Source organism: Aethalodelphis obliquidens, unplaced genomic scaffold (genome assembly GCF_003676395.1).
Source record: "Aethalodelphis obliquidens isolate GAN/ISIS:26980383/991018 unplaced genomic scaffold, ASM367639v1 scaffold1, whole genome shotgun sequence".
Taxonomy (NCBI): domain Eukaryota; kingdom Metazoa; phylum Chordata; class Mammalia; order Artiodactyla; family Delphinidae; genus Aethalodelphis; species Aethalodelphis obliquidens.
Genome location: NW_020837945.1, coordinates 8,020,061 through 8,046,565, shown reverse-complemented (window position 1 = coordinate 8,046,565; position 26,505 = coordinate 8,020,061). Strand labels below are relative to the sequence as shown.

Here is a 26,505-nt window from a genome sequence, read left to right as displayed (position 1 = left end):
ATGCGCCACAACTGCTGAGCCTGTGCTCTAGAGCCCATGAGCCACAACTACTGAGCCTGTGTGCCACAACTACTGAGCCCGTGTGCCACAACTACTGAAGCCTGCACGCCTAAAGCCCATGCCCCGCAACAAGAGAAGCCACTGCAATGAGACGCCCATGCACTGCCACGAAGAGTAGCCACCACTCACTGCAACTAGGGAAAGCCCACGTGCAGCAATGAAGACCGAACACAGCCAAAAATAAATAAAGAAATTTATTTTTAAAAAGAAGAATGACTGCCCTAAAGCGAATACAAATAATGGCGGGGGGGGGGGGGGGGGGGTCATGTGTAGCTGTGGGGATACATCAAAATAAGAATCTTACCAGCATTTGTCTAGAATTTATGTCTAGAATATTATTTATAATTATAAAGCAAAATCTGACTATACTTATAAGACAATAGTTTTCCTTTTCTGATCAATGCATTCATAAAACTATCAGTCTCATGAATTTTGCTTAGAGTCTATGTTTTAAGGCTTCAACTATCATTTAATAAAGTTTCTGAGCATTTACCAAGTGGCAGGTACTGAAAGGCCTAGGAATACAAATATAAACAAATTATTTTAGTTAGGCCGACTCAGAGAACAAATTAATTACAACAGAAGTTAATCAGTGTGATGACTGCGGTATATATAAAGTATGCTAGTAACCCATTATAGGTCACTACTAAATTATAGAAAACAATCCCGTGTTAGTCTTTCTTTTCTCTGACCACTGGAATTTCCTGGCATTCTTTTTCATCACAACCTCACTTTCTGGTTAAAGTTACTCTTCTCATAAGGACTTCTCTAAAATTTAAATATTAAACTTGGGAATTACTATAAGCCTCTAGTGAGAGTTTTTATAACAGAAATTAGAACACACACTTCTAAGCAAGTCACATGTCAAAGAAAAAGATCATAATGGAAATTAGAAGAAATTTAAGTTGACAATCATAAAAATACTATGAATCAAATCTTGAGGGACAGGGCAGTGGAGCTTCTTCTGGGGTCTTCCCACATCCCCACAGCACCATCTTTTGAAACAGCGCCTTCTGCCAGCATCTAGGCAGTGATTCGACGTCTTCCAATCTCTCCCTCTCTCCTGGTACCCTACTCCTTTCCTGCAGGACCTGGGTGGGGTTTCAAGGGCGTCTGCTTTACAATAATTCACCAACCTATTAAAAACAAAAACTTACGGGATGCAACTAAAGTTGTACTTAGAGAAAAGTGTCTGCATTTTAAAAAGATGGCTACAATTTAGTAAGCTAAACAGCCAATTTATGAAGTTAAAAAACGAAAACAGGGACTTCCCTGGTGGTCCAGTTGTTAGGACTCTGCGTTTCCACTGCAAGGGGCATGCGTTCGATCCCTGGTCAGGGAACTAAGACTCTGCATGCTGCCAGGCTTGGCCAAAACAAACAAACAAACAAACAAAAAACACAGGAGAAGAGCAGAGTAAACCTAAGGCAAAGAAAATAAATATTCTGGGAAGAGAATATAGCAAAGTCACTTAAAAAAAAAAAAATCATTGTCAAGTGGGGGAGGGGCATGAAGAAACGGAAGGGAACGCAGCCAGCGCTTTCCCCGTCCACTTAGGCACTGGGGAGCCTCTTGGGCTCCCGGGCCTAAGCCTCTGCCCTGGGAGCCTCCCTCCTGTCGGGCAGAACCTGAGCCCCGCACCTGCACCCCTACCCGGGGCCCCACCCCTACACGCAGAGACCCCCTCTGAGACCACCTCCAACGTGCGGGGCCTAAACCCCACACACACCCACCCACCAGGGCCCCACCTCCAAACTCTGGAAGCCCACACTCCAGAGGCCTTGCTTCCCACAGGCTGCCTCTCCCCTTCCGCGCAGGCCCTAAGCAAAGGCCCCTCCCACGCTCGAACGTCACCTCCCACCCCCACCTAGGCCCCGTCCCACCTTGAACCCTGCCCTGCCTAAGCTCCACACCACCCCCACTCCCGGCTCCTAAACTTTGCCCCCATAGCCAAGGCTTTTTTTTTTTTTTCCTTTCTTTTCTTTTTTCCTCATTTAGATCAGGGTTCTGTTTTACCTTGTTGATTCACTGTTGTAGATTCTTTTATATTTTTATTCTTTCTAATAAATCTTTTATTTTTCTAATTTTATTTTATTCTTTATACTTTGTTATATATGTATCTCTTATATGTATCTCTCCTTTTGGCTTGTTCCCCCCGCCCACCTTTTTTTCTTTTCTCTGCTGTGGTTTTATTTTACCTTCTTGCAGTTGTTTCAATTATAGCTTTATTTTTCCTAATATACTTTTTATCTTTCTAATTTTATTTTGTTTTTTATTCTTTGATATCGTACTGCTCCTTTTTTTCTTTCTTTCTTCCTTTTTCTTTAACTGCTCCACAAAGCTTGCAGGATCTTGGTTCCCAGGCCGGAGGTCAGGCCTGAGCTCCTGTGGTGGGAGCTCTGAGTCCAAACCACTGGACTAACAGAGAACCTCAGACCCCAAAGAATATCAATTGGAGTGAGGCCTCCTGGAAGTCCTCATCTCAGCACCAAGACCCAGCTCTATCTAACTGCCTGCAAACTCCAGTGCTGGACGTCTCAGGCCAAACAACCAGTAAGACAAGAATACAGCACCACCCATCAAAAAAAAAAGAAATGACAAAAGTATGTGACAGACGAAGGAGCAAGGTAAAAACCTTCAAGACCAAATAAATGAAGACAAAATAGGCAACCTACCTGAAAAAGAAAGAGTAATGATAGTAAAGATGATCCAAAATCTTGGAAACAGAATGGAGAAAAAAACATTTAACAAGGATCTAGAAGAAAGAAAGCGCAAACAAACAGTGATGAACAATGCAACTACTGAAATTAAAAATACTCTAGAAGGAATCAATAACAGAATAACTGAGGCAGAAGAACGGATAAGTGAGCTGGAAGGTAAAATGGGGGAAATAACTGCCAGGAAGCAGAATAAAGAAAAAAGAATGAAAAGACTTGAGGAGAGTCTCAGAGATCTCTGGACAACATTAAATGCAAAAACATTCGAATTACAGGGGTCCCAGAAAAAGAAGAGAAAAAAAAGGGTCTGAGAAAACATTTGAAGAGATTATAGTCGAAAACTTCCCTAACATGGGAAAGGAAATAGTCAATCAAGTCCAGGAAGCACAGAGAGTACCATACAGGATAAACCCAAAGAGAAACACACCAAGACACAAATTAATCAAACTATCAAAAATTAAATACAAAGAAAAATATTAAAAGCAGCAAGGGAAAAGCAACAAATAACATACAAGGGAATCCCCATAAGGTTAACAGCTTATTTTTCATCATAAACTCTGCAACCAAGATGGGAGTGGCAGGACATATTTAAAGTGATGAAAGGGGAAAACCTACAACCAAGATTACTCTACCCAGCAAGGATCTCATTCAGATTCAATAGAGAAATTAAAACCTTTATAGATAAGCAAAACTTAAGAGAATTCAGCACCACCAAACCAGCTTTACAACAAATGCTAAAGGAACTTCTCTAGGCAGGAAACACAAGAGAAGGAAAAGACCTACAAAATCAAACCCAAAACAATTAAGAAAATGGTAATAGGAACATACATATCAAGAATTACCTTAAATGTAAATGGATTAAATGCTCCAACCAAAAGACATAGACTGGCTGAATGGATACAAAAACAAGACCTGTACATATGCTGTCTACAAGAGACCCACTTCAGACCTAGTGACACGTACAGACTGAAAGTGAGGGGATGGAAAAAGATATTCCATGCAAATGGAAATCAAAAGAAAGCTGGAGTAGCAATTCTCATATCAGACAAAATAGAGTTTAAAATAAAGACTATTACAAAAGACAAAGAAGGACACTACATTATGATCAAGGGATCAATCCAAGAAGAAGATATAACAATTGTAAATACTTACGCACCCAACATAGGAGCACCTCAATACATAAGGCAAATGCTAACAGCCATAAAAGGGGAAATCGACAGTAACACAATCATAGTAGGGGACTTTAACACCCCACTTTCAACAATGGACAGATCTTCCAAAATGAAAATAATTAAGGAAATACAAGCTTTAAATGATACATTAAACAAGATGGACTTAATTGATATTTATAGGACATTCCATCCAAAAACAACAGAATACACTTTCTTTTCAAGTGCTCATGGAACAGTCTCCAAGATAGATCATATCTTGGGTCACAAATCAAGCCTTGGTAAATTTAAGAAAATTGAAATCATATCAAGTATCTTTTCCAACCAAAATGATGAGACTAGATATCAATTACAGGAAAAAGTCTGTAAAAAATACGAACACATGGAGGCTAAACAATACACTACTAAATAACCAAGAGATCACTGAAGAAATCAAAGAGGAAATCAAAAAATACCTCGAAACAAATGACAATGAAAACACGACAACCCAAAATCTGTGGGATGCAGCAAAAGCAGTTCTAAGAGGGAAGTCTATAGCAATATAATCCTACTTCAAGAAATGAGAAAAATCTCAAATAAACAACCTAACCTTACACCTAAAGCAATTAGAGAAAGAAGAATTAAAAAAACCCCAAAGTTAGCAGAAGGAAAGGAATCATAAAGATCAGATCAGAAATAAATGAAAAAGAAATGAAGGAAACAATAACAAAGATCAATAAAATTAAAAGCTGGTTCATTGAGAAGATAAACAAAATTGATAAACCACTAGCCAGACCCACCAAGAAAAAGGGAGAAGACTCAAATCAACAGACTTAGAAATGAAAAAGGAGATGTAACAAACTGACACTGCAGAAACAAAGGATTATGAGAGATTACTACAAGTAACTATATGCCAATAAAATGGACAACCTGGAAGAAATGGACAAATTCTTAGAAAAGCAGAACCTTCCAAGACTGAACCAGGAAGAAACAGAAAATATAAACAGACCAATCACAAGCGATTAAATTGAAACTTGATGAAAATTCTTCCAACAAACAAAAGCTCAGGACCAGATGGCTTCACAGGCGAATTCTATCAAACATTTAGAGAAGAGCTAACACCTATCCTTCTCAAACTCTTCCAAAATATAGCAGAGGGAGAAACACTCCCAAACTCATTCTATGAGGGACCATCACCCTGATACCAAAACTAGACAAAGATGTCACAAAAAAAGAAAACTACAGGCCAATATCACTGATGAACATAGATGCAAAAATCCTCAACAAAATACTAGCAAACAGAATCCAAGAGCACATTAAAAGAATCATACACCATAATCAAGTGGGGTTTATCCTAGGAATGCAAGGATTCTTCAATATATGCAAATCAATGTGATACACCATATTAACAAGTTGAAGCATAAAAACCATAGGATAATCTCAATAGATGCAGAAAGGCTTTTGACAAAATTCAACACCCATTTATGATAAAAGCTCTCCAGAAAGTAGGCATAGAGGGAACCTATCTCAACATAATAAAGGCCATATATGACAAACCCACAGCCAACATCATTCTCAGTGGTGAAAAACTGAAACCACTCCCTCTAAGATCAGGAACAAGACAAGGTTGTCCACTCTCACCACTATTATTCAACATAGGTTTGGAAGTTTTAGCCACAGCAATCAGAGAAGAATAAGAAATAAAAGGAATCCAAATCAGAAAAGAAGAAGTAAAACTGTCACTGTTTGCAGATGACATGATACTATACATACAGAATCCTAAAGATGCTACCAGAAAACTACTAGAGCTAATCAATGAATCTGGTAGAGTAGCAGGATACAAAATCAATGCACAGAAATCTCCTGCATTCCTATATACTGATGAAAAATCTGAAAGAGAAATTAAGGAAACACTCCCATTTACCACTGCAACAAAAAAGAATAAAATACCTAGGAATAAACCTACCTAAGGAGACAGAAGACCTGTATGCAGAAAACTATTGATGAACTAAGACACTGATGAAAGAAATTAAAGATGATACAAACAGATGGAGAGATATACTATGTTCTTGGATTGGAAGAATCAATACTGTGAAAATGACTATACTACCTAAAGCAATCTACAGATTCAATGCTATCCCTATCAAACTATCAATGGCATCTTTCACAGAACTAGAAGAAAAAATTTCACAATTTGTATGAAAACACAAAAACCCCGAAGAGCCAAAACAATCTTGAGAAAGAAAAACGGAGCTGGAGGAATCAGGCTCCTGTACTTCAGACTACACTACAAAGCTACAGTAATCAAGACAGTATGGTACTGGCACAAAACCAGAAATATAGATCAATGGAACAGGATACAAAGCCCAGTGATAAACCCACACACAGATGGTCACCTTATCTTTGATAAAGGAGGCAAGTGTATACAATGCAGAAAAGACAGCCTCTTCAATAAGTGGTGCTGGGAAAACTGGACAGCTACATGTAAAAGAATGAAATTAGAACACTTCCTAACACCATACACAAAATAAACTCAAAATGGATTAAAGACCTAAATGTAAAGCCAGACACTATCAAACTCTTAGAGGAAAACATATGCAGAACACTCTATGACATAAATCACTGCAAGATCCTTTTTGACCCACCTACTAGAGAAATGGAAATTAAAACAAATATAAACAAATGGGACCTAATGAAACTTAAAAGCTTTTGCATAACAAAGGAAACCATAAAAAAGATGAAAAGACAACCCTCAGAATGGGAGAAAATATTTGCAAATGAAGCAACTGACAAAGGATTAAGCTCCAAAATATACAAGCAGCTCATGCAGCTCAATATCTAAAAAACAAAAAAACTAATCCAAACATGGGCAGAAGACCTAAATAGACATTTCTCCAAAGAAGAAATACAGATTGCCAACAAACACATGAAAGGATGCTCAACATCACTAATCATTAGAGAAATGCAAATCAAAACTACGATGAGGTATCACCTCACACCAGTTAGAATGGCGATCATCAAAAAATCTACAAACAATAAATGCTGGAGAGGGTGTGGAGAAAAGGGAACCCTCTCGCACTGTTGGTGGGAATGTAAATTGATACATCCACTATGGAGAACAGTATGGAGGTTTCTTAAAAAACTAAAAATAGGGGCTCCCCTGGTGGCGCAGTGGTTGAGAGTCCGCCTGCCAATGCAGGGGATACGGGTTCGTGTCCCGGTCCAGGAAGATCCCACATGCTGTGGAGCCTGTGCTCCGCAACGGGAAGGGCCACAACAGTGAGAGGCCCGCATACCGCAAAAAAAAAAAAAAAAAAAAAAAAACTAAAAAACTAAAAATAGAACTACCATACAACCCAGCAATCCCACTAATGGGCATATACCCTGAGGAAAGCCATAATTCAAAAAGAGTCATGTAGGACTTCCCTGGTGGCACAGTGGTTAAGAATCTGCCTGCTAATGTAGGGGACACGGGTTTGAGCCCTGTTCCAGGAAGATCCCACATGCCGCGGAGCAACTAGGTCCGTACACCACAACTACTAAGCCTACTCTCTAGAGCCCGTGTACCACAACAACTGAGCCCACGTGCCACAACTACTGAAGCCTGCGTGCCTAGAGCCCATGCTCCACAAAAAGAGAAGCCACTGCAATGAGAAGCCTGCGCACCACAACGAAGAGTAGCCTCCGCTCACTTTAACTAGAGAAAGCTCGCGTGCGGCAACGAAGACCCAATGCAGCCAAAAATAAATAAATAAATAAATTTATATAATAAAAAAAGAGTCATGTACCACAATGTTCATTGTAGCTCTATTTACAATAGCCAGGACATGGAAGCAACCTAAGTGTCCATCGACAGATGAATGGACAAAGATGATGTGGCACATATATACAATGGAATATTACTCAGCCATAAAAAGAAATGAAATTGAGTTATTTGTAGCAAGTTGGATGGACCTAGAGAGTGTCATACAGGGTAAAGTAAGTCAGAAAGAGAAAAACAAACACCGTATGCTAACACATATATATGGAATCTAAAAGAAAATGGTTCTGATGAACCTAGGGGCAGGACAGGAATAAAGACGCAGACGTTGACAGTGGACTTGAGGACACGGGGAGGGGGAAGGGTAAGCTGGTACGAACTGAGAAAGTAGCACTGACATACATACACTACCAAATGTAAAATGGATAGCTAGTGGGAAGCAGCCACATGGCACAGGGAGATCAGCTTGGTGCTTTGTGACCACCTAGAGGGGTGGGATAGGGAGGGTGGGAGGGAGACGCAAGAGAAGGGGATATGGGGATATATGCATATGTATGGCTGACTCACTTTGTTATACAGCAGAAACTAACACAACACTGTAAAGCAATTATACTCCAATAAAGATGTAAAAAAAAAAACATTAAAACAAATCACTGTCAAACAAGATGAACATGAGCTGCAGTGAAAGGTGGGGAGATGGAGTAAAAGAAGCCGTTCACTGGACTCACTGCCCCACAAATGTCTGCTAGCTCCTGTCCACTGTGCTCGCACTGTCTGTTCCTTCTGATGGAAACACACACAGTGCCAGGTGGGGAGGGACACCCCGGCCCCGCACACAGCTTTCAGAAGTAGGCTGGAGCCTCACTGCCTCAGTGAAGCTCCAGAAGGGCCCTCCCCCACCCCCAAACGACTACACCTTCCTCTGAGCTCCCTCACACACCAGAGACGCACCCATTCCAGCACAAGTACGTTAGCACCTTTTGTTTTCTCTTTATCTACTTCTCTCCAGACCTGTAAGGAGATTCACAGACACTGGTTGAATAAAACTGTTTTGATTCAGTAATAGTCTGAAAAGAATGAGTTGATGAAGATGTGGTATAAGGAAAGGTATCCAAGGTAAGGATACACCATTCAGCAAAAAGAACAAGTTTTGTGTATGTCTGCGTGCGTGTCTGCGTACACGTGCAACTATTACTCACAGGAAATGTCTGGAATAGTACATAAACTGTCAGCGGATACGTCCAGGGACAGAAAAAGGGGTCAGAAAGAGGAAGAACTTGACTTTTCACTTTCCAGCCTTCTGTAAAATGTTATGTTTATATTTTAAAAAATTATTCAACTGTGATTTTTTTAAAAAACACCAGCACTTTGAATGAGCGTCTTTTTCTAGGAAAAACCCAAATGACAATTTTAAACCCAAGAATAACTTAGGTTCTCTGGCGTCCACAGAATCAAAACCATTTTCAAATGCTTCCACAACAACTAAGATGCTGAAAAGCACAGGAACAGCCTTGGCTGCACACGTTCCGAGGAGTCGCCACAGCAGCTTTTTAACTGAAATATTACAATGCTACTCACAGCACTCCTAGGAAACTAATAACTACTATTCCTACGTAAAAAGCTCCTCCATTTTGCACAAAAATGGGCGCTCTTAGGGAGGAGGTGTAATAAGAGTGTTGGCTGGACACACTTTGCAATCCGATGACCTGCACTGGAATCCAGGCTATCATTAGCTGGGTGATCTGAGGCAAATTCCTTAACTTGTCTAGGCCTCAGTTTCCTCGTTAGTAAAATGGGAGTGATGCTGCCAGGCTCACAAAACCCTACACCAGTGTTTCCCGAGTCCCTCAGGTGGAACATAAGCCCGTCGCTACATGGACAAGTATGTTTCACTTGAATGACAAGCACTTAAAACCAGAGAGCACAGGTGGCAGCCACCTCGAGCAAACCAGGACAATTACAGGTGCTGTGTTCTGGCAGGCGCATGGATGAGTCCGGTTTATAGCAACCGAATCTTTACCAATGCTGTTGAGCTGTACTGAGAAAACTGGAAATTTGTATTTATTAGTCCCACCTGCCGCCAGCCAAGAGTGGAGAGGGTGAGAAAGACAGGACCCCCCTTGTACAACCATGGTGCAAACTGGGCTTGAGACACGCGCTGTCTGCAGGCACTGAGACCTCGGAGGGTCCTTCTCCCTGGAGCTCTGGGAGCAGCCCTGACGGTGCTGGTTGCCTCCTCTACCCATTCTTAACCACAGATGACGGAGTCCATCCAACACATGAGTCACAGCATGTGTTTCCAGGTGTATATTTTTGTCCAGTGATTAGATTTATTCATTTAATAACTTTTTTTGGCTTTAAAAAATATACAGTTGACCCTTGGACAACATGCGTTTAAACTGTGTGGGCTCACGGTGGAGTTTTTTTCAATAAATATACTGGAAAAAGTTTTTGAGATTTGTGACGATTTGAAAAAAACTCACAAGAAAAACCATATAGCCTAGAAACATGGAAAAAATTAAGAAAAAGTTAGGTATGTCACGAATGTGACATCGGTGTATAGGCTAGGCTACCACAAAGCAATCATACTGTCGCTTATTTATTATCAGGGCATGAATTGTTACGCCTGTAAATAAATGTGAATTTATTTTTCACATTATCTCTTGATTTTTGATGTCTAGTGTTAGTAATACATATAGCATCTACAGTGTTTTGTATGAGACAATATTGATGTAGGTACTGACAGACGAGTCACCTTGTAAAGAGACAAACTATGGTATTGATAAACACAGTACAATGCTCTGTAAATGTTATTTTTTCTTCCTTACAATTTTCTAAATAACATTTCCTTTCCTCTAGCTTACTTCATTGTAAGCATACAGTACATGATACACATAACACACAAAATATGTGTTAACAGTGTATGTTATTGGTAAGGCTTCTGGTCAGCAGTAGTCTATTGGTAGTCAAGTTTGGGGGGAGTCAAAAGTGAAACACAGATTTTCGACTGCACATGGGGTTGGCATCTCTAACCCTTGCATTGTTTAAGAGTCAACTGTACACAGCAACCCTCTATTTAGGAGAAGTTACACAGGGTTTTCTTTCACAATGGCCATATGAGGTCTCCTTTTAAAATGCATTTAGTGTAAAATACATTAAGGGTAAAAGTGAAGACTGGGAAACACTGTCATAAGCCAACAGGTGCAGATTCTGTTCCTAATCCTGGCATGAAGGGATGTGCACCAGATGAGCAGAGCTAATACCCGCTTCCGCCCTGCCACCCACAAGGAGTGGTCCTGGCTGCGTTAAGACTTCCAGCTGGGTCAAATAGATGATTCCATCTCTTCAACTTTTTCAAATGTACTTTTCATTACTGATACCATATTTTAAACCACAGAAAACGTTTCAGCATCTCAGCTGCTATAACATCTTTGAATGGAATCTGCTAACTTCTGAATGAAAATAATAAGTATTAAAGTTAAGTGTACATATCGCCTGTCACTGCCTCCCCCAATTCTTATTTTGATATTTTCCAAGCTACAAAAAAGTTATGAGAATACAAAGTAGAGGAAAAATTGGAACTCTCACACACCGCTAGTGGAGTGTGAAGTTGTGCTTTGGAAAACAGTTTGGTAGGTCTTCAAAAAACTAAACATAGAGTTACCATATCACCCAGCAAATCCACTCCTAGGTATATATCCAAGAGAAATGCAAACATATGTTCACACAAAAACTTGTACTAGAATGTTCATAGTAGCATTATTCATGATAGTCAAAAAGTGAAAACCACCCAAATGTCCATCAGCAGATGAATGAATACATAAAATGTGACATATCCATACAACAGATTACTATTCAGCCATTAAAACAAATGAGGAACTGATACATGCTCCAACATGCATGAACACTGAACACATTATGCTAAGTGAAAGAAGCCAATCACAAAAGGCCACACACTGTATGATCCCATATACATGAAATGTCCTAATTAGGCAAATCCACTGAGACAGAAAGTAGATCTGTGATTGCCAGGGGCCAAGAGGGAGAGGGAATGAGGAATGACTACTCATGGGTACAGGGTTTCTTTTGGGGGTGATAAAAATGTTCTAAAATTAGATGGTGGTGACAGTTGCACAACCCTGAATATATTACAACCACTGAGTTGTACACCTGAAAAGGTGTATTTTTATGGTATTAGATCTCAATAAAGAATACAAAGTAGACCCATATAACTTTCAACTAGAGTCCCCAGTTAATATTTTGGCACATTTGCTTTCTTTCTCCTCATATGTGCGCACACGATACGGCTGGACCATTTAAAATTTAGTTATTGTGACCCTTCACTCCTAAGCACTTCAGTATGTGGAGTATTCTCTCACATAACCAAAATATGAATATCATACTGGGGAAAATTAACACCAAAACAAAACTTGTATTTAACATATAGCCCATATTCAAATTTATCAAAAATTAGGTACTGTATTTGGTTTTCAAATCCCTTTCATCTCTTGAATCTAAAAAAATTCTTTTTAATGACACTAACATATTTGAAGAATCCAGGCCAATTACTGTACAGAATGTTTCTCAATATGAACATGCCTGTTTCCTTATGAACTGAGGGAAGTTAAGCACTTTTGGCAGGAAGGCTACATAGGTGAGTTGTATCCTTCTCAGTTTTTCATGCCAGAACCCTCTATTGTTATGCCAGAACATGTCAATCTCATTAGTGGTGATAGTGATGGAAAGGTGGTATTCATTGTTGGTCTTGGTTAGGATGGTGACTAGCAGATTCCTCCACTATAAAGGTAACTTTTCCCCTCTGTAATTAATAATCTGGAGATGACCGATTGAATCTGTAAATATTAGGTTTCCGCAAATATCTTGCACCGAAAGGTTTTAGCGGCCCTTTTGAGACCTCCCTGCATTCACGTGACCAACCACTACTCTCAATTTTATTCCACCGAGTGTGAGAGCTGGTTGTGATTTCAACCCCGGCTGCACATCAGAATCACTGGTGTCTCTGGGTGTGAGACCCCAGTTAGCGTATTTTTAAATTCCCCTGAGTGATGGATTCTGAAGTACAGCAAGGGTTGAGATTCCCCGACTTAGAGGTAGAAGAACTTTGCATCCTCATTTGGCAAATAAGGAAACTGACGCCCTAAGAGATTAAGCAGCCAGTGGCCCAAAACTTGTTAATGGCATAGTTAAGATGTTTTCTGACTTGCATTTTAATATGCTATTTCTTTTGTATGTTATTAAAACAACAAAACCAGAGAAATGAATAACTTTTGTATGGTGTTAAAGCTGAGCACGGCCTAAAGTGCGTATTTCTGCTTCCAAGTTTATTTCTGCCTTTCTGTCCTTAGACCTTTGCACTCAACTTAGAAGTGAGGAACGGGGCGTTTGGTCATCAAGCTCCTCCCCCCTCAGTGCTCTTGGCGACAGCTCAAGCCCGGGGGCCCAAGGCCGAGCTGGATGTTCAAAGGGCCCGACGGTTAGCGCTGCAGCCCTGGGGCCAGCCTCTCGGCCCTGCATGCCTCCCCAACCCCGGCGGCGACTCCGGCGGGGGCCGCTCTTAGAGCAGCCGGCCGCGCAAGCGAGACGCACCTGGCAGGGATGCACCTGGCTGGTCCGCACCTGACCGGGACTTACCTGGAGGTGCGCCTTGCCCAGCCCAGGAAAACCCAGAAGTATGCGGGACCTGGGAGACAACAGAACCTGCAGGGACACCCACCCCTACTTACCCCGGCGTGATAAACCTTGTTCGCTCTTTTAACCTTAATGTCCAGGGCGGTCCCCATCTCGAATACTCCGTTTCGGGAACCACTTCCTGCCGCGCGTGACACAAGGGAAAGGAGGGCACCCCACCCCTCCGCCCGGGGTCCCGCCCTTTTCTTCTCTCCACCAGCAGTTGCGACACGTGACACCGCGCCGACGCCTGTTCGACTCCCCCGCCTTCCTCCTTCCGGTGCAGGGGCGGGCCTTAGCGCTTGCCGAAGACTGTCAGTCTTCGCCCCGCCGGCCAGGAAGGGCGGGACAGGATTAACCCCACCTCTTCCGTAAAGATAGTCGTTAACACCGGAAATACCCTTCGTCTCGCCCGTTTACTAGAGGAAGGGGGAAACTCGGCTCTCCCGGCGTGCCCCACGGCAGGGGGGCGGTGCTAGGGACGCGTTGCGGGCGCAGCCAGTACCTAGAGGCTGAGGCTCCCGTCAGGCTGTGCGGGGTAAAGAGGCGTTACGCTGTTGAGTTGGCTTTAAGGCGGTGACAAGTGGCGGCTGCGTTCGCGTCCAGTCCCTTCCTCTTGTCGTCTCTCGTCCTCCCTCGCTTTCTTTCGGGGGCTCTGAAGACGGAGGCCTTGTGTCCGTCCTCGGCTAGGCAGTTCTCCCTGCCCGTTCCGAGGCCCCGCGCTCCCTGCCTGCAAAACGTGGATTGGCGGGCGGCTCGGCCGTCCTGCCCCCGCCCCCGCCGCAGAGCCGGGGGCCAAGGTCTCGGGGAGCGCGGGTGACCTCGCCCAGCCTCGCAGGGCCGCGGGGGCTTGTGGGTACTCCCTCGGCGCGCGGCCTGGAACGGGGTGCGTAGAATGTGGGGAGGCGCGGCTCGCAGGCCCTGGGTCCTGACAGTGCATGGAAATGAAAACCTAAAAGCAGAAACGGTCCTGCCTAATCTTTTTTTTCCCAGCAAGAGCTGACTACACACAAGGAGTACGTTGCTTTGTGGGAGGATTGCCTCCAGACAGGGCAGTGGTACGGTGCTAGGCAACATACTACGTTGGTTGAAATAAAATCCCTTGTCAATGTTTTAAACAAGAACTTTTCTAATAAGCAGAGAGGTAAATCTTCATTGTTTTGGTAGCTGACTTAATACAGTGCTTTTTGTTTATTTAAAATTATTTGATTCTGCTATTTGTTTTTTTAAGTGCGTTACTTTTAGGATTACATGAGAATTTTTCCGTAAAACGGTATCCTGAATTAGTATCACGAGTGCCTCTCTCTTGGGAATGTAAGGTACTTTACAGGACAACAGTGATGGTGCTATAGGTACAATTGCTTTTGAAGGTTGATACATTGGTGTTTCCCAATATTCAGTTTTCAGCTCCTCTGTGCCCTCGGGGCTTCGTCTCGGTCTTAGATACCTTCCTGACAACTCAAACTCAGCAATTCTAAAACGATTCATTAGGGACTTAATAATCACTGTATAGTCTATTTGCAATTCAAGACGTGGATCCCTTTCCACCAGACTCACCCATCATTTCCAAATGGTAAAATGTCAGTCTCAGTAGACAAAGCAGGGAAACAGGAAAAGAAACACCTTAAAAGGATCCACATTCCAGACTTGCTTGCTTCAGCAAACCTGCTTTATACTTACTTTGTAACAGAATATTTCTTGTTCGTTGAGGACAAGTGTGCTATATTTCACTCATCTATGTAGGTTGTACACAATTTTTCTGGAATGCTGGTGCACTGCAGAGAGCTTTAGTTCCGGCAGTTATCAGTGTAAAGAGTTTGTTGGACCCTCTCCGTGTGATGGCTTCCAAACATAAGAACAGTCCATTTTTTCTCCGATCGCTGTTCTTTTGAATCTTTTCTATCCCTTAACCACACCTTAGGTGATACTGTTCTGGTCAATTCAGTTACTAAAAATCAGACCCTGTTAGTGTGTTGATCTCGTGGCTTGAGTGGGATCCTAGATTCTTAGGGTGCTAAGGTACAAGTCATGGTTCTGGTTCTCAGACACTTCCTCAACATCCTCTTGAAGGCTTGGCTTCTTCTGTGTTGAGGCAAGTTTCTCTTAACTGGCCACTGCTAGAGTTCTATCTTAGTTGATCCCTGCTTCTCTGGATAACAGGCTCTTGTTTGAAACTCCTTTCATGGGGTACATATGGGAAGACCTGATGGGCCTTGTCCTCTCCATATGTTTTCATGGAAGATCTACCTTCAGCTCGATCTTTTCCATCACCCCACTGACAGCACCGAGCAGTATACCAAGCCTTGTGGGTGAGGGTCCAGCAAGAAAGCTGGAGACGATTTATCTTCCACAGAGTCCACCCGACTCTTGAGAAACACGCGCCTTTGCCACACAAAAGGGCCAGACTGGAGGCTGCCCGTGGCCTCTGCTCTCCACTCTGCCATCTCTCTTCCATCCTCTTCCTCCCTCCTGAAACACAGAGAGAAGTAAATCAGCAAGAATGCTGACTAGACAGGTTTGCAGGTAGGAAATGGAACATCAGCCTCTCCTTCCAGTAGGCCCTACTGATAGCGGAGAGATTATCGTACAGCCTCCCCACTACATCACTTCCCACCAGAAACGCTCCCCAAGGCCAACTACCTCCTTTCATTCCTTCGCCTGCCTTCTGATATAGACTGAGAAGGAGAGGATAGAGAAAGTATTCCGTGGAAGCAGGGCTAGATCTGCAGCTTTTATTAATCTGTGGGGAAAGTGCCTGTCTCCGATTGTGGCATCTTTTGTTAGAAGATGGGGTACTATGTTGTTTTCAGCCGTGAGCTTAGTGCTCGTTCTGGGACAAGAGGAGAGGCCCCACTAAACATCTTTTAGTGGATGCTGTGATTCTCTGTTCAGACCTTTCAGGACTGAAGGACATGTTCCCTGATCTACTCAGAGTATAGCTCTCAACAGTTCTCAGTTACGTCACTCTTCAAAACTTGCCCTCAGCTGAAGAAAACTGCTTTGCCCAAAGTCATGGTCCCTTGGGGAGGTGGGGGAGGGGAGAGGGGGTGGGGACAGCCCATATCTAACGACTAGTCAGTTTAGGATATGAAGACCTCTTTCCCTCACCACAGTTTGGGACAGTTCCAACTCCAAAGCTCCCTATATTAGTATCTACTGTGCATAACAAGTTACCCCAACAGTTAAGAAAGTGGGTAAGAACTTAGGAGCAGCTTCACTGAGTCGTTCTGGCTCAAGGTCTCAGGTAGTTGCAGTCAAGATGTTAGGGCCACAGTCATCCAAAGCCTTGACTAAGGCTGGGAGATCCAAGATGGCTCCCTCCCGTGACTGTTGGCTGGAGGCCTCAGTTCCTCATCATGTGGGACTCTCCAAAGGCTGCTTTTTTTTTAAATTAATTTTTATTGGAGTATAGTTGCTTTATAATGTTGTGTTAGTTTCTACTGTACAGCACAGTAAATCAGCTGTACATATACATATATCCCCTCTTTTTTGGATTTCCTTCCCATTTAGGTCACCACAGAGCACTGAGTAGAGTTCCCTGTGCTATACAGCAGGCTCTCATTAGTTATCTATTTTATACATAGTATCAATAGTGTATATATGTCAATCCCAATCTCCCAATTCACCCCACCTCCCCGCTCTTCCCCCCTTGGTGTCCATAGATGTGTTCTCTATGTCTGTATCTCTACTTCTGTTTTGCAAATAAGATCATCTATACCATTTTCTAGATTCCACATATATGCGTTAATATACAATATTTGTTTTTCTCTTTCTGACTTACTTCGCTCTGTATGACAGTCCACAGGCTGCTTGAGAGTCCTCACAGCATGGCAGCTAGCTTCTCCCAGAACAGGCAATCCCACAGGGAGAGCAAACAGGGAGCTACAGTGCCTTGTATGGCCTGACTTCTCACATTCACTTTTCTTCTGTTCATTAGAAGAGAGTCACTAAATCCAACCCATACTTGAAGGAAGGGGAATTTGGCTCTACCTTTAGAAGGGGGCATCAAAAAATTTGTGACATATTTTAAGCCACTTAGCTCCCATTGGATGGGGAGCCTTTGTTGTAACTGCGTGACAGTTCAACTTTTCCCTCTGCCCAACCCAGTCCTGTTTCTTCACCCTATCCTTCCATTCCTGTTGCTCACCCCCAATATGCTTCCTGAACATTAATCTCCATCCCGAGCCTGCTTCCTGCAACAATCCTGTCACGCTAGCTTCCTGACTTAACTTCTCTGAGCCTCAGTTTTCTTCATCTGTAAAGTGATCTCACAATACCTTCGTTACAGGGAAGTTAATAGAATTCATAACAGTTCATATATCTATCAGGTACTTACTGTGGGCCAGGCACTGTTCTAAGCACTTTAAATGTTTTGATTTATTCCATCTTCATAAGTCTTACGATACAAGTACAATTACTGTTTACTCACTTTATAAAAGGGAGAAACTGAGGCACTGAAAGACCATGTAGCAACCAAATGGCAGCCACCCATTTTGATTCCAGAGCTCACATATGCAATCACCAATCACCGTGCCACAAATGTGTGTACAACAAAGGCCTGGGGTTATAGCAGAGAGGCACAGGACCTTAATTAAAAGACTGAGCAAAGGACTGCCAATCAAATGTGAAGATCAAGCAGGGGTACAATGTTACAGTAAAAGGTGATTTTAAAGAAAGGACTAGGGGTCATTTATCAATTGATAGTGAAGACTATTAAAATTATGGCAGAATTTTATAGTGTATTAGTTTACTAGTGCAGCTGTAACAAAATACAGTACTACAAATTGGGTGGCTTAAAACAACGGAAATTGTGCTTTCACGTTAGCTTCTGGAGGCTGGAAGTCTTAAAACAAGGTGTTGGCAGGATCGGCTCCTTCCTAGGGCCATGAGGGAAGAATCAGTTCCAGGCCTTTCTCCTTGGCTCGCAGACCGCTGTCTTCTCCCTGCGTCCCTTCACATTGTCTTCTTTTTCTGTGTCTTCACTTTCACAGGGCGTCTCCCTTGTATGTGTATATGTCTCCAAATTCTTCCTTTTTGTAGAGACACCAGTCATATTGTATTAGGGCCTACACTAATGACCTCATTGTAACTCCATTAACTCTGTAAAGACCCTGTATCCAAATTCTGTCACATTCTGAGGTGCTGGGGGTTAGATCTTCAACATATGAATTTGGTGGGGACACAATTCAACCTGTAACATATAGTAACAAAATATATACAACAAAAATATTCAGGCATATAAAGATAAATAGGTACAGTAAGTAAAAGATTTTAACACAACACAGTGTATCAGCGATCAAGCAGATAAAAAACAAAGACATAGAGGATTTTAACAAAATAAATAAGAAGAGCAATTAGCAAATAAGATGGAATTACAGGGAATTCACTTTTTCGAGTGTCCATGATGCATTTGTAAGCATTGATTGTATACTAGGCCACAAAGACACTCTCAAATTCAATTAACTAGGTATAGTACAGAAACTTTAACCACCAAAACATTGACCACTTGGAGATTAAGACATACTTTCCCAAATACATTAGGTCAAGGAGTAAATAAAAATACAATAACCAGCTAAAAAATAACAAGGTAAGAATGCTTCATATCAAAACCTATGGGATACAGCCAAAGGAAGAAAAATTATTAGAAAAAGTGTTTGAAAATTTATTAAAAAAACCGTTTGGGGCTTCCCTGGTGACGCAGTGGTTGAGAGTCTGCCTGCCAATGCAGGGGACGCGGGTTCATGCCCCGGTCCAGGAAGATTCCACAGGCCGCGGAGCGGCTGGGCCCGTGAGCCATGGCCGCTAAGCCTGCACGTCCGGAGCCTGTGCTCCACAACGGGAGAGGCCACAACAGTGAGAGGCCCGCATACCGCAAAAAAAAAAACAAAAAAAAAACTGTTTGATGCAGCAACGAAGACCCAATGCAGCTCCCCCAAAAAAATTGTTTGAAAATTTGGCCAGAGTAAAATGATATGAAATCAGGGATTTGCTATAAAATAACTCCAGGACGAGGGGGAGCAGCAGGAAGAAGGGAGGAGTTGTGACTGGCAGGATGATTGTTGAAACAGATGTTGATAATTACTGAAGCTGGGTGATGGGAACGTGGGGCTTTATTGTACCATCTCTCTGCTTTGTATGTATCTTTAAATTCCATAGTAGAAGACAAGGTAAATATATGCAGTAGGATAATATTTTTTAACTATTAGCTGAAGTATTTTTTATGCCCTGTAATTCCTAGTAGGTGACCCCCAAAATTCCTTACATCAAATTTACACCTTGAATAAAAAAATGTGTGATAAACAGCACTTTTCCAAAGATATGAAATATGTCTGGTCTAGAGGAAGGGGTGTGAACAGAGAATGGAGCAAAAATATCCTGGGGTGAGGTCTGGCTATCTGTCCTCTGAAGTCAACAGCCCACTTGGAGTTGGGGATGGACAGGGCTGCAGAAAATGATGGAAAACTCAGAGAGGCTGAGTGAGCGTGAAGGAGCAGAGGATGAGCAGATCCAGCAAGAGTGCGTTGTGAGCTGGGTGGGGAGAGCTCAAGCTTACTCTAGAAGCCCTCTAGCGTGGTGTTGCCTTTGCTGAAATGGACTGCAAATTACTGCAGCTGGGTCACTGGCCAAGATACATGGCATTTTCTTTTTTTGTTTTTTATTGGAATATAATTGATTTACAATGTTGTGTTAGTTTCAGGTGTACAGCAAAGTGAATCAGATATACATATACATATATCCACTCTTCTTTAGATTCTTTTCCCATATAGGTCATTAACGAGTAATGAGTAGATTTCCCTGTGCTATATAGTAGGTCCTTATTAGTTATCTATTTTATATACAGTAGTGTGTACATGTCAAGTCCAGTCTCCCAATTTATCCCTCCTCCCCTTACCCGCTTAACCATAAGTTTGTTTTGTACATCTGTGACTCTATTCCTGTTTTGTAAATAAGTTCATTTGTACCATTTATTTAGATTCCACATGTAAGCGATATCATATGATATTTGTCTTTCTCTGACTTACTTCACTCAGTATGACTATCTCTAGGTCCATCCATGTTGCTGCAAATGGCATTATTTTATTCTTTTTGTGGCTGAGTAATATTCCATTGTATACATGTACCACATCTTCTTTATCCATTTCTCTGTTGATGGATATTCAGGTGGCTTCCATGTCCTGGCTATTGTAAATAGTGCTGCAATGAACATTGGGGTGCATCTATCTTTTTAAATTATGGTCTTCTCTGGATATATAACCAGGATGGGATTGCTGGATCATATGGTAGTTCTATTTTTAGTTTTTTAAGGAACCTCCATACTGTTCTCCATAGTGGCTGTATCAATTTACATTCCCACCAACAGTGCAAGAGGGTTCCCTTTTCTCCACACCCTCTCCAGCATTTATTGTTTGTAGATTTTTTGATGATGGCCATTCTGACCAGTGTGTGGTGATATCTAATTGTAGTTTTGATTTGCATTTCTCTAATAATTAGTGATGTTGAGCATCTTTTCATGTGCTTTTTGACCATCTGTATATCTTCTTTGGAGAAATGTCTGTTTAGATATTCCACCTATTTCTTGATTGGATTGTTTGTGGTTTTTGATATGGAGCTACATGAGCTCTTTGTATATTTTGGAGATTAATCCCGTGTCAGTTGCTTCATTTGTAAATATTTTCTCCTATTCTGAGGGTTGTCTTTTCATTTTGTTTATGGTTTCCTTTGCTGTGCAAAAACTTTTAAGTTTAATCAGGTCCCATTTGTTTATTTTTGTTTTTATTTTCATTACTCTAGAAGGTGGATCAAAAAAGATCTTGCTGTGATTTATGTCAGACAGTGTTCTCCCTGTTTTCCTCCAAGAGTTTTATAGTATCCAGCCTTATATTTAGGTCCATTTTGAGTTTATTTTTGTATATGGCATTAGGGAGTGTTCTAATTTCATTCTTTTACATGTAGCTGTCCATTTTTCCCAGCACCACTTATTGAAGAGACTGTCTTTTCTCCATTGTATATTCTTGCCTCCTTTGTCATAGATTAGGTGACCATAGGTGCAGGGGTTTATCTCTGGACTTTCTATCCTGTTCCATTGATCTATATTTCTGTTTTTGTGGTACAGGGCATTTTTGAACCACACGACTCTCCCATCCCAGCCGAGAAGGAGAATGGGGATGTGAAAGGAGAAGGTAAGACACTATCACTTGAGTTCCAACTGAACAGTAAGATTGAATTTTTTCCCCCACCCTTAGCAGAAATGATTGCTGGAGAGCTAAACTGGGTTAAGTTATAGAGAAATGAAGATTGTTACTTTTTTGGCCATTTATATGTTGTGCCTGTAAATCTTAAAACAGCTACATATACAAAAATCAATAGACATTTCTATTTAACAGCAATAACCAGTTAGAAAATAAAATGAAAATGGGGATTGTATCCTAAATAGCAATAAAAATCTAAAATACTTGGGAGTAATTTGAATGTAACATATGCTTGAGTTACATGAATAAAGCTATGAGGCTGAATTAAGATATATGAGTTATGAAAAATGGAGAGATGGATAGTATTTCTGAATAGAATATCTAAATACTTTTAAATGCCCATCCTTATAAAATTAATTTTTAGTCTTCATTAATTCCCCTCAATATAATTTTTAATGAGGAAATTTAATGAAATTATGTTAAAATTCTTCTGAAAACATAATGAATGCTAAAAAATGATGTATCTTTTAAAAAAGTTAATTGCAGGGAAAAGAGTCCTACTTAGCACAAAGTAGAGCTATAAGAGTTAAAACCACAGCATTCTGGCATAAGATCAGTTGGACAGGATAGCTCAGAACAGACACCAATATATTAGTATTTAAGATTTTAATATATGATAAACGAGTTATCACAAATCTGTAGAAAACAGAGGATTATTTGGCAAATGATATTAGACTAAATGACTTGATAGTTAGAAGAAAAATTCATTTAGATTTTGCTATCTCACCATAAGCTCTCCTATCCCCTCCTCCTGCCAAAAATTAGTTGGGTTAAGAGTTCAGGAAATGACAAAACAGGGAATTCCTTGGCAGTCCAGTGGTTAGGACTTGGCCCTTTCACTGCTGGGCCCAGGTTCAATCCCTGGTCAGGGAACTAAGATCCTGCAAGCTGTGCAGTACAGCCAAAAAAAAAAAAATAATAATAAAAGGAAATGATAAAACAAGTTAGGCATAGACTTTTTTTTTAATATAGTTTTTTTTAATGTTTATTTTATTTTTGGCTGCACAATCTCCCTTTTTTAAGGCTAACCATGCCACATAACAACATAATCCTGGGAGAGATATTTCATCGTATTCACAGCTTCTACCCACACTCAAAAGTGATGAAATTATACAAGGGTGAAGGTCATTGGGGGATCATTCTTAAGATTTTGACTGTCAAATCTATAAGAAGAACTTTAAAACGCAGGATATGAATAACACTTGCAAAAGAGGAAATTAAGTAGTAAGCAGACATACGCAAAAATGTTTAACTTAAAAGAAAAAAAAAAACCCAAAGAAATGCTAGTAAGAATCTTCCATTTCAGAGATTCATTTAGCAAAAAATACTCAATATTGGCAGATAAGAGGTGGAACAAACATCTTCATTCATTTATAATAGTAATGTGAATGGTATGACAAAGGTAGAAAAAGATTTGGCAATATATACCAAAGTTTCTTAAATGTTAATATTCTTTGACTCGGTAATTTGACTGTTGTAAATCTATCTAAACAATATAATCCTAAATTTGAAAAAAAAAACTTAAACATCACAGTATTCACAGCAAATTATTAGTAATGAAAAATTGGAAAAAACCTACTTGACAAAACAGTCTTGGTTTGGTAAACTATACCTTCAAATCAGTGAGAAATTATCAGCCACTAAAAACATGGTTATGCTTAAAGAAATAAAAGAAGACCTAAACTGATGGAGAAATATTCCATGTTTATTGAGTACAAGACTCCATATTATTAAGATGACCATTTTTCCACTCAGTGCAATCCCATTTAGCAACCTCAGTAACCTTTTTGGTAAAAATGGACAAACTGATTTAAAAATTTACACGATAACGCAAAGAACTCAAAACAGCCAACATAGTTTTGAAAAAGAAGAACAAAGTTGGAGGATTTATATTGTCTAACGAACAACCTTATTAATGAATGGTCAAGAGACTTCAGCAGGCACATCACAAGAGAAAAAAATATGAATAGCCAATAAACACACTTAAAGATGATCAGCATCATTAACGATTATGGAAATGCAAATTAAAAGTATGCCGAGATATACTACACAGCACTAGCATGGCTAAAATGAAAGAGTTTGACTATACCAAGTATCGGTGAGGCTGTGGAGGAACTGGGACCCTCACTTGCTGATGGGAATGAAAAGTGAAACAACCATTTTGTAAAACAGCTTGGCAGCTCCTTATAAAGTTAAACATACCCTTATGATATGGCTGAGCACAATCACTCCTAGGTGTTTACCCAGAAAATGAAAACACATGTCTACACAAAGACTCGTACTTGCATGTTCGTAGTAGCATTATTGATAATAGACAAAAACTGGAAACAACCCGAATATTCATCAAGTGGTGAACGGACAAACAAAGAGCAGTATATCCACACGATGGATCCCTACTTATCAATACAAAAAACAAGCTATTGGGACTTCCCTGGTGGTGCAGTCGTTAGGAGTCCACCTGCCAATGCAAGGGACATTGGTTCGATCCCTGGCCTGGGAGGGTCCCACAGGCTGCGGAGCAACTAAGCCCGTGCAACACAACTACTGAGCCTGCACTCTAGAGCCCGAGAGCCACAACTACTGAGCCCACGTGCCACAACTACTGAAGCCCGTGCGCTCTAGGGCCATTGATCCACAACAAGAGAAGCCACCACAATAAGCAGCCTGCCCACTGCAACGAAGAGTAGCCCCCGCTAGCTGCAACTAGAGAAAGCCCGTGGAGCAACAAACACCCAACGCAGCCAAAAATTAAAAAAAAAAAAAAACAGAAAAAGACTACACAGTATTACAAGAAAAAGACAAAACAACCACAACAACTAAAAAACAAGCTACTGATCCATACAACAGCATGGATGAATCTCAAGACATGCTGAGCAGAAGAAGCCAGCCGTAAGACTACATAATTAATATAAGTTCCAAGCAGGCAAAACTAACCAATAGTGACATAAAATGGATCAGTGGATACTCGTGAGGAGGCTGGGGGACAGACTACAGACAGTCAGGAGGGTACTTCTTAAGATGAAGGAAATAACCTATATCTTGAGTGCGAGTTAGTTACACAGGTTATCCATTTGTTAAAATTCATCAAACTGTGTATATATACGGTGGGTGTGGCTTATTTTACATAAATTATATTTGCATAAGTTGACCTCAAAAGTCATACAGTTATGCAGATCATATTCTAACATAGAAAATGGTTGTGCTAAAATAAAAATTTAAAAAGAATTCAGAGTTTCAGCTATAATATGATTACAGCTGTGAAAAACAGGCAAACAAAAAAGTACATGCAACATAAGTCTCTAAGTTAAACAGACAAACAAAAAAAGCACAGAGGGCTTCCCTGGTGGCGCAGTGGTTGAGAGTCCGCCTGCCGATGCAGGGGACGCGGGTTCGTGCCACGGTCCGGGAAGATCCCACATGCCGCGGAGCGGCTGTGCCCGTGAGCCATGGCCGGTGCGGCTGCGGCGCCCGCCGCTTGTGCCCCAAAAAGGGAAGAGAAAAAAAAAGGGAGAGCCCGGCCCGCCAAAAAAAAAAAAAAAAAAAAGCACAGAAATCCTAGCAGAAAAAGAAATGCCCCCCAAATATTAACAGTGTCTGTACTGGGGTGATTAGGACTATGAGTACCTTTTGTTCTTTTTTAGTTCTTTTCACAAACATGCATTATTTAAAAAAATATTTACCATCAAATTTAAAGTATTTTCTATTAAATTAAAAAAAATAGTTACCATTAAATTTGAGAAACGGAAAAAAGAATTCATAAGGGCAGAGTCAGCATTCTTTCAACTGCAAGAGCCAGAAACCTACTTAAATGATCCTGAGCCACACACAGGTATGTTGGCTTTTGTAATTGAAATGCAAGATGGAGTTAAGTTATGCACAAGATTAATTTACTCATTTCTGGATATTCTTCCTTAGAGAGGAGCCTTACCATTTATGGGGGAGACATCTAAAATATCTCTCAAATAGGCAAATTGATGAATACTACACCATAAACACTTTCGGTATTAAAAAAGCTGTAAGGAAAGGAAAACTTGTTAAGACCATATATTTTATCTCCTACGTTAATTTCATTCCCACAGCCTTCCAATTATTCAAATTGTGTAAAGTTCACATTTGGTGCCACGCTTCTCCTTTCCTGGTTTGTTATTTCCTTTCCATTTACCTACCTGAAGTAGAGTGTCTGTTTACCATGTCGATTACCAAGGAGATATTGCTGATGCGCCAACTGTAAACTTCATACAGTGTATCAACAAGGGACCATCATGCCCTGAGAGTTAGTGTGCTGGAGTTATCCAAAATTCTACAGTGTGAACCCACTAAGAAGAAAATAGAACAAGATGATGTCTTGTAAAAGATTTTCGTGAGGAAAATCACTGAAGTTTACTTCATTTCCTGCCATTGCTCTTGAATGCCTAAGGATGTGTCAGGGATGGAGCTCATCAAGGTTTAAATATGGCAGTGGCCAGGCCCCCACTCCAGCTCCTGTATCCACTACAGGAGTGTGGTGCGCTGGACTCCTCCACAGACTACTGGGTTTTCCTGGACTTCCAGGCGGGCCAGGTGGCAAGGAGATATCAGGTGCTACCACAGCCCTGTAGGTAAGTTCCACCTTTTGGTTCACCCTCCCTGACCCTAACTGAGCAGGCCAATGGCTGCCTACCAAGGGGCTCATCCTCCAGATGAGGTATCCTCTGCTCTGTCTCGGTTATGGTGCCAACTGTTTATGATTTTTTACAGTTTTTTTTACCTGTAATTGATTTCTAATCTCATAGCATTGTGATCAGAAAAGATGCTTGATATGATTTCAATTTTCTTAAGTTTACCTAGGCTTGATTTGTGACCCAAGATGTGATCTATCCTGGAGAATGTTGCGGGTGGACTTG

General features: G+C 41.1%; 1 protein-coding gene and 1 long non-coding RNA gene across 5 annotated transcripts in view; one reads left to right on the top strand and one right to left on the bottom strand.

Moving 5' to 3' along the window:
- The window catches only part of VPS26C (VPS26 endosomal protein sorting factor C), a 50,643-nt gene extending 36,536 nt beyond the window's left edge, over positions 1-14,107 (bottom strand). For 3 of the 4 annotated variants that reach the window (XM_027097717.1, XM_027097956.1, XM_027097804.1), the window contains exon 1: positions 13,430-13,739. In XM_027097717.1, the coding sequence (XP_026953518.1) occupies positions 13,430-13,486 (57 nt within the window). In that variant the 5' untranslated portion in view covers positions 13,487-13,739. Of the gene's footprint in view, positions 1-13,429; positions 13,740-13,878 lie in introns of those variants that run through there. The other variant, XM_027097879.1, reaches the window with a different exon arrangement.
- On the top strand, positions 13,739-26,486 carry LOC113615531 (uncharacterized). The gene is made up of 4 exons (XR_003431046.1): positions 13,739-13,911; positions 21,487-21,553; positions 26,120-26,220; positions 26,441-26,486. It is a non-coding gene; the product is annotated as an uncharacterized LOC113615531 (long non-coding RNA).
- Positions 26,487-26,505: the final 19 nt, after the last annotated feature.